This window comes from Lolium perenne, chromosome 2 (genome assembly GCF_019359855.2).
Source record: "Lolium perenne isolate Kyuss_39 chromosome 2, Kyuss_2.0, whole genome shotgun sequence".
Taxonomy (NCBI): Eukaryota; Viridiplantae; Streptophyta; class Magnoliopsida; order Poales; family Poaceae; genus Lolium; species Lolium perenne.
In genome coordinates this window covers 303,653,827-303,663,553 of record NC_067245.2, presented here as the reverse complement: position 1 = coordinate 303,663,553, position 9,727 = coordinate 303,653,827, and the positions used below count along the sequence as shown (strand labels likewise).

General features: G+C 36.3%; 1 protein-coding gene across 1 annotated transcript; it reads left to right on the top strand.

Annotated features, from left to right (window-relative positions):
• Nucleotides 1–295: 295 nt before the first annotated feature.
• Nucleotides 296–8,250, top strand: LOC127336999 (tau-cadinol synthase-like). The gene is made up of 7 exons (XM_051363863.2): nucleotides 296–436; nucleotides 3,721–3,979; nucleotides 4,196–4,565; nucleotides 4,886–5,104; nucleotides 6,468–6,603; nucleotides 7,335–7,583; nucleotides 7,930–8,250. Exons 1-7 carry the CDS (start codon nucleotides 344–346, stop codon nucleotides 8,212–8,214), a joined length of 1,611 nt encoding a protein of 536 aa, XP_051219823.1. The 5' UTR covers nucleotides 296–343; the 3' UTR covers nucleotides 8,215–8,250.
• The last annotated feature ends 1,477 nt before the right edge of the window (nucleotides 8,251–9,727 follow it).

Here is a 9,727-nt window from a genome sequence, read left to right as displayed (position 1 = left end):
ATGAAAAGCTGCAGCGGCTGCTATGCAATCTAACCGTTGTTGGCTTTGACCACGATTCCACTGGGCTGCTTAGCCGCAAAGGCCCATCAGCTGCAAGTTGGGAAGAGAACATTTTTAACGTCGATGTAGTACACTTGAGACACTCCGGGTAAGCTGGAAGTTGCGAAGACAGAACCTTTTGCCCGGCTGCTACTATACACTAGATTCGGGTCGCAATGACGACGTTATCACTCGATCGAACATGTATATAAGGGGCCTCACTCTCCTTCGTCCCCAAATACACTCGACTAGCTAGCTAACTCCTCGACACAAAAGGGCAACGTACCATATCTCGTACCTTGACATGGCGTCAGGCGTCGCTACTACTCCTGAGTTCACCTATGAACCCTCGCCGTGGATTGATTTCTTTGCTGCACACGAGCAGCTGCCCCTGCAGGTATATATGCATGCACATTATTTGGAGGCCATTTGGTATTCTATATGTAAACTGTACCAAGGATTTTGTTTGTAAATATAATACATCTATAGACGTCAATGTTGCTCTTTCTGTGTGCTTCTCTGTATTCACTAGTAAGTGGCACCTTTCGAGGATTCATTTTCACTAATGCCCTGTTTGGTTGCACTGAATTGGCCTCTGAATTGGCCTTTTGGAATTGGAAACCTCAATTCTAGTGTTTGGTTGTACTCAGTATTGAAGTGTGGATTTGGAAACCAATTCAGAGCGCCTCCCCCCGCACGGCCAACTTACCTGTTCGCCAATTCAGAGCCCTGGACCTCCGTATTCGCTCGGAAACGGCCCGTCGCTCGCTCCCCTGCCTCTCCCGAGAAACGCCCCATCGCTCCCGTCCCCGCGCTGGAGAAGGCGACCACGGCGGCGCCGCCAGGTACCGCCGCCGCCTCCCTTCCCACTCCGCCTCTGGCCTCCTTCCGCCCCTGCCTTCCCTCTGTCCCGCCGTCCCATTCCCCGACGAGCGACGGCCGCGGGCGAGCTCCTCCCTCCGTCGCGCAGCCGCGGGCGAGCTCCTCCCTCCGTCGCGCCGCCGTGGGCCTCCTCCGCCCTAGGTCGCGCCGCCGCGGGCCTCCTCCGCCCTAGGTCGCGCCGCCGCGGGCCTCCTCCGCCCTAGGTCGCGCCGCCGCGGGCCTCCTCCGCCCTAGGTCGCGCCGCCGCGGGCCTCCTCCGCCCTAGGTCGCGCCGCCGCGGGCCACCTCCGCCCTAGGTCTCGCCGCTGCGGGCTCACAGTCACATCCTTTTTTCTGATTTTTCTGATTTTTTTGTTCATCTCGAAATGAAACATGATTATGTGAAAAATAATATTAAAACATTCTGATATACATGTTTATTTTCATTCAGATTACACAATATATATTGTTCAAAGTCAAAAAACTTTCAATTCCGCACATTGTACATCCAAACAAGTTTTAGAATTCCATTGCAACTTCGATTCTATATGTGAATACCACGCGCATCCAAACAACATTTGTGGTATTGAATTGAATTGGTTGATTTGGTTTTCCATTGCCAATTCAATTCAGAGCCCAATTCATTGCAACCAAACACAGCATAAGTCAAGAGATACATATGTAAACAAACAATGCGATTTAGTTAAATTTATAGACCAACTTTTACGACGCAACCACCACAGGCGAAATGGCAGACCACTTGGAAAACACGTAAATACTAGGTGGACTACTCTGGTGGGCCGGCTTACGAATTCCAAAAGTTAATAAAATTCGAAGAAAGATATGAAAGGTGAAGTTTATAAATATACGTTTTGCAAAAAAAAAAGTGTATAATAAATGCTCCAACACCAAACATAATAATCAATAAGTATTGTATTAGTTCTTGCAATTTTTATATATGATGAAAAAATTACATAACTAATTATCAATGAAAAGAGGGTGAAATGAAAAGGGGAAATGGTCTACCACTTTGTTACATGGGCCCAAGCTGTCAAATTAATGGGTATCACTCACACCCGCTATTCGCCCAATAGGCACAAGTTTATCATGTTTGATTTCACAATATGTCTTCCATACTAGTATCTTTTTTATATAGTTGGTACTTCTAATTATGCTTTTAAAAGATAGTACTTCTAATCAATACAAATAGGTACATGGTGCAGACGAATTTGGAAGTTCAAATTTGGCAATCAGTTGAGTAACAAAAAGTGTGTTGTGAACCACAAAAAATACATCATCTAAGTAGGTACAAGGGGTATTATATAGGCCTACGCATGCTAACAATTGAACATCCAACGGAAAACACAAAAGGCTCCATTAATTTCATTATTTTTATTGGTTACGATGTCAAAAGTAGAAAATAAGAGTTACTATATTGTATATATGAACGTGAAGCTAGAGATGCTGAGACACTCATATATGTGCCTTCTAAATTATTTTGGTCACAAAGAGAGAGTAGGCACCGACCAGTGTATTTTGTGTGTTTTTATGCATAAATTCTAGCAGATCATAGAATTTCAAATATTAATTATTTATCTAATGCTGCTAAAATTATTAGAAGCACACATGAAGATACCATTTTCATAGTACAAACAATATGCATATAGTTAGTCAGATAAGTAAGTTGTACAAACTATATTTGTACCATTTGTAACACAACCCATGTAAAATATCATCGGATGAAATATCATTAGGATTACTTAAGTAAGGATATGTAATCTAAAGCATATAATTCAATGTCGATGTGATATATGTATCTGATAATGTTTTTATTTAATAGTACGACATGGTAATTAAGGTGTAATATGCACATGTACAATATATTTTTACGTGTATGTACAACATGTATGGCAGTGCCGATTTGGAATGAGGGACCACTAAATCTGTCAATAATATTTCATGTGTTATCTTGCTATACTTAGCATATTTGAACAAACGAATTTATGATTGACAAATTAATGATTAGGATTAAATTATCATATTATGCACCTTTAAGTGCAAGGCGTGATGGCTAACATATGTAGTTTAACTGAAGTTGAGAACTCTAGCTTGCAGTTGTTATTGTTAGATAATGAGATATAAAGGGTCTTTATTTTTATCACGAAGATTAAAGGATTCAAGTACTGATGTACAATTAAAATGGGTCCTTATTTTGTTCCATATATTGTATGTTAGATGTGTCACGAATTTTTGGCTCCCGATTGCACCAAAACTCGTTTTGATCAATAAAATGGAAAATACGGCATAAATTATGTGTGTAAAAAATGAATGCAGGTATATGCATGCCAAGTTTGAACCTAAAATATAAAAGTATGTGACCTACACAAAAATAATAAATTATATTGTTCACACTATAAGGAGTGGACATATACTATTCACAGCGTAACAGAGTTGTGTTTTCTCTATTTTGTGTAGATCATACTATCTATTTTTCTTAAAGCTTTGCACGAATAAATATCAAGGTGATATGTACGTGCGTGACGTATTTCAAAAAATTAAACATTTAACTAGCATAATTAGAATTTGTTGATATCATGTGCACCTACACCGAGGTTCTCCATAATATTTTCGATGCTATGTGTTCCTATTATAAATATATGGTTATCTATACTATTGTAATCTACTCATATTTATTTCACTCCTGATAAATTGTAGTACTAATATCACACCCCTCCCCTAATTTTTGTTGTGGTAAATAAAACTTTGCACTTAACTAACCCAATTATGGTTTAATCTAAATTATAAATGCATGAATGTTAGGGATCTTTGGAATGGATAAAAAATAGAGCTGATGAACTAAAAGAAGATATCCGTGTATTGCTCAGTACTCGCAAAAACACGACAGAGAGAATGTTCTTACTAGATACACTACAACATCTGGGAATCGATTACCACTTTGAAGAGCATATCAACATGGTTTTAATACAAATATTGGAAAGTGAAATCATTAACTCCAACTTGCATGAAGTTTCTCTTCGGTTTCGGTTGCTTAGGGAGCAAGGACATTGGGTATCTCCAGGTATCCAACTTTACTTTTATATCATAATTGTTGGGGAAAAATTTAATGCCAGAAAATCATAAAGATGTATTTTTATAATTATAGCTAACTAGGTTAACAATCTTGAATTTCTTATTCTTGAAAATAATAATGTCATAAACTAGGTATTATATATACCACAATTTAAACCTTGTTATCTTTGTGATGGCTAGCAACATGATTTTTTCGAGCTTGTAGATGTTTTCAATAAATTCAGAAGTGAAGATGGCAGCTTCATCTGGGATATAATGAATGATCCTAAGGGTCTATTAAGCTTATACAATGCAACTCACCTGCTCGTTCATGGTGAGAAAACACTTGAAGAAGCAATGGATTTTAGCAGGCATCATCTTAAATTAATGAGTGGCAGCCTCAAGTTCCCATTAGATAAGCAAGTCCAGCGAGCCCTTTGCACACCGCTACCAAGGACCAATAAGAGGGTGGAAATGATGCATTATATCCTAGAGTATGAACAAGAGGATCATAACTTAATTCTATTGGAGCTTGCAAAACTAGATTTTAACCTTCAGCAACATGTCCACCTAAAGGAGCTAAAAGCTATAACTAGGTATGCTATTTTTTCCCAGTCAACAAGATGAAATTAAGAAAGGAATAATCGTTCATTGGTTCATATATTCATGCATTCCTTCTATTTCACTATGAATTTTGCTTGTTATTGGATATTCATCAAATAAAGATAGATCTCAAATCTCCATCTTAGTGAATTTCTTTGGAACTAAAAGGCAAATATATGTGTGCATGGTAGGAAAAGTACATATATGGTACAATAATGGAGTAAATATTAAACTGATTGCTTAATAGGGCTAGATATAGTATAATTTAACTCCGAAAAATTACTACATCAAGTAACATAAAATTAATTCTCAGGTGGTGGAAAGATTTTTCTGGATGCATCCGGCTAAGCTTTATTCGAGATCGTGTGGTGGAGGGATTCACTTGGGCCTCTGTGTTGTTCTACGATATAGGCTTTGAGTTTGTCCGAAGTATCATCACAAAGATGATTGTACTAATTACCACATTAGATGACAGCTATGATAACCATGCCACATTGGAGGATTGTCGGAAGCTACATGAAGCCATACAAAGGTTTGATTAATTGAGCTTTGCATATTTATGAATATATTGGCCTACCTATTTAGATTCCTAATCTAGTAAGGTAATATATTTTATACCATATCATGAATTCATAATCATAGGAAATTAATCGTGAAAAATAATACTATCCCCCAAGATTTTCACAATGGTGAGAATGATATCTCAGATATAAGCATGTGTGTGCCAGCTAGTAACGACTTATAGTACTCAAGATGATTTAGTTCATACCTCACATATTGTCACGTGCATAGTGGAGCAGTTGCATTCACACACCCAAATGGAGTTGATATAATTTATGGGAAACGCCGCTCTAAATAGAATAGAAGTTCTGAGGAAAAACAAACTTATATTTGCTACCATGTGTGCTAAGCTAAAAAAATATACATTTTTACTATATACATGTAGTTCAACCAGCAGGGATGATTAGGTGGTCAGCAAAAATATCAGCTGAAATTTTACTAGTGTCATGCATATGCCACTAGTCTATGTTACTATCTCTATAGTTGAAAGCAACATACCGGTGATATCATGCAAAGTCTTATTTGCTAGGGTGCAGACTCATTTTATCTTGAAATATGTGATATTATGGTAACATAACTAGTTACCACAAGAATCTCTCTCCACATTTAATCGCATGCCATACGATTAAAATGCCTAGTTAGTATTGCATGTGGTTACATATTATCAACTAAATTACTCCCACTATGAATAGTGTGAGAATCTCGTACAGTAAGAGGCGAGAGAAAATGTGGCTTCTCTACTCGAATGCTGAATTAGTAGTGCCAAAGCCCAAATTAAATGATCTGGATGCTTAATATGCGTGAGTATAAAATAAAAAATTCAGTTACCTACAACCTCACAATTATATATTTCCATTTTTAAAGGCTTGACACGAGTATGTGTTCTTTGCCATTTCAAAGGATTATTCCACTATTAATGTGATGCATATTTTGTTGTTGTAGTGTTACATGGTTGTATTTTACCTTATTATATTGATTCTTGGAACATATAGATATGTTGTCGTAAGAAGTAAATGGTAAAAATAGAAAAGTTATATCCAAGATGCAGGAAGAACAACAAATATTGTACTCCCACCGATCCATATTACTTGTTGTTCAAATGGATGTATCTACAACTAAAATGTGTCTAGATACATCTATATTAGCATCAAAGAGTCATCCTAGAGAAATTAGCCACAGATAGAATTCTTAACGAGTGATCTGTCAATAACTGGAACATTGATCTCTTCTTGATGAAATCTGGTTTAAACAAAGATAAGAAAGTAATTTGATTATCATGCAGCAACAAATCATTGATCTAACGAATCTTGTGTCAAATGCAATTCACCTTGTAGATGGGATCATAGCGCTATTTCTATTCTGCCGAAGTACCTGAAAAAGTTCTATATGGAGATGTTAAGGACATTCCAGAATATTGAGGTTGAAATGCCAATCAATATTAACTATGATATTGCACATCTCAAGAGAGCGGTAATATATATTTAATATTTGTGTATATTACCATATATCTTGTTGCCTCAACATATACATAAGCTCTGCAATAATTGTACTCACTCGATATAAATCCATGATAGTTTCAAGATTGACATGTTATCTAATAAGTATCTTTCATTATTTACATTTTCTAATTTCATGTCAATATAAAATTATAAATTGGACTATAAGAATATCTTAGTTGAAAATATTATTGCCTACAAAATAAACATTTTTTTATATAATGCCTTTAGTCTTGAAAAATATTGATATTTAATTTGGGAATTTATGTGGTCTAAAATATGTCTATGGACATACTCAATATTATTATTGAAATCTAATAAATATATCATGTTGGACAAGTGTTTTTTTTTTTGGAAAAACATGTCCAGAACACATCTAATACTCCCTCAGTCCCAAATTAAATGCCATAGATTTGTCTAGATAGATACATACAAATCTTAACAAATTTGTAACAAGTAATTCCGGATAGACGGATTAAGATACTTCTGAAAGCATTAAATTGATGCCTTAGGAATTTGAAAAAGATTTTTTAAAATTAATGCTTCTATAAACTAGAGTGAGTAGTAGTCAAAGTAAAATAATAATAATAATTTGATTTGTACTGAATATATAATGTAAATCATGTAAGCACACACATATGTAGTGAATAACAAATCTTACTACCTATAATTTTTTTTATTAATATTCATTGGCTGGACACGCAGGTCCAAAATAATGTGATGGGTTATCTTCATGAAGCGGAATGGTCACACCAGAATCACAAGCCAAGTTTTGTGGATCATGTGAAGTTAACTAGCCTGAACATAGGCGTGCCGGCAATATGTGTGAGTATGATGACATGCATGAATGACCAAATGATGAAGCCAGCACTCGAGTGGGCAGCAAGTGTCCCGGATGTCATCATAGCAGTAGGAAAGATTTCCCGTTTCATGAATGACATTGGTGCATTTGAGGTATATATGATATTTCTAGATAATTAATGTATGGCATGTTACTCATTTTATTCACATAAATATGAGGTTCAAGCAAGTTGATATTTAATCTTGAGAAACAATTTGAATAAAATTTGAGTTACATGAAACAAAAATATTATCAAATCAAAATTTAGACTTATTTATAATAATTTCATTTTTGCAATGCTACTCTTAACTCAATTTCTAGATTTTGCATAACATATTACATATTAAAAGAGAGGTAGTGATTTTACTGTTACAACTGCTACACATGTGTGCAAGATTATTACTTTAATGTGATACATAATTATATAATCTAAACGTGAGTGTTGATGCAATCATACAGCGTCGGAAGTGCAAGGGCGATCTTCCAAGCACCGTGGAGCGTTACATAAGTGAGCATTGTGTCACAAGTGAGGTGGCCATTACAAGAATTGATGCATTGATGGAACAGGAATGGAGGACCCTGAACCAAGCCCGCTTCAAAAATCATGCTCTTCTCCCAGCATTACAACAATTTATTAGCTTAGCTATTAGTACAACATTTTTTTATGGCAACAGGAATGATGTGTACACACACAGCACACACATCGGGTGCACTATTGAGAGTCTCTTCATCAAGCCTATCTAGTATTTACTGAATGTATGGTTGTGATCATATGTTGTTTAATCGTGTCATGTATTTATTCTAGGTACTTGATTTCGCCTTTATATATGGAAATATCATCATGCATGCTTATGAGGCACTAATAAATATATAGTTTTACTACAAAGAAAGTATGTATTTGTTCATCCTTACGGTGTGATAATTTTTTCCCACTTACCCATCTACTAAATAATGTTGTATTTTTCGGAAGAATCAAGAAATTATTGTAGTTGTGCTTCCCGTAGAGGAAGGGCATCGGGGAGTTCTTGCGCGAGGCGTTGCATATGCAGTTATAGTGAGGAATGATGGTTAACTCTCGATGAAAAAAATACATAGAACTTATTGTTGACATAGTACATAAAAGCTTAACAAAGATTTTCCGTTCACACACACCATCTCTAATGTAATTATCACATATAGCTTTATTTAAGCCTACTACAATGTAATAGCACATTAAGACAACTATTGAAATGAGCACTCGACATATGCGATCGAGACTCTATGTGATGTGCTTTTCGGCTAGACTACCAAAGACCACCTAAATTGTACCCTGATATGGATAAGAAATCCCCATCCTCAATTCGCCTAGTTGCATCCTCACTCTCATTGCACCTTTACCCATTAGGTCTCCCAGTTTTCATTGCTAGATGACTATAGCGGCGAGCTTTCTCCTACTTTGCCTTTCACTGGCCGCTCTTGCCACATATTCCCAATGTTCGTCATATTCTTTCCTAGTTTTGTGAAGAGTGGTGGAAGGTGCCATGGAGAAGCACGGGTGAAGGATACAAGAGCTCCATCCATCTCTCATTTTTTTTGGAGTTTTGTCCCACCTCGTTGATTCCTTGAGTCTCATTACGAATTGAAGGGGAGGTATTATTAGTGAGTTGTGGTTTGGATGGCAAATATGTAACGACATCAGTTGTCTTTACAAACATCTATCTCCGATATCCACAAGTATAGAAGATTGATTATAGCATGTTTCAATAAGTAATTAGTGTCAAAATCACCAGTAGCTGAAGGTATTTTTTATAACTTCACATTGAAATTATATTATTATTTTGGTTTCATTGGAAAAAAGAGTGACTTGCCAGTCGATGCACATTTTGGAAGAATAGCATAAACCCAATATCCTAGTTGAAACTGTTGATCATGTTATTCCTGAAGCTTATATTGAAAAAACTCCTTTCCCTGCTAAAATGAAGGAGTACTCTGTTATAAATAGTGCGGTTCATAAAAGTGAAAAGAAACTTGTAGAACCTGAAGAACAAATAAAAGTTAAACCTGCTGTTGCAATAGTTAAAGATCTTGTGACTGAAAATGTGGAGGATGGTCATATTATTTTCTGTGAAGATGCTTCTAATATTGTTTCACATCCTAACAAACCCAAACAAGTTAGTGTTCCTATGCTATCTGTTAGAATTGGTGATCATTGCTATTATGGTTTATGTGATATTGGTGCAAGTGTTAGTGCTATTCCTTATGAGCTTTACACGGAGAT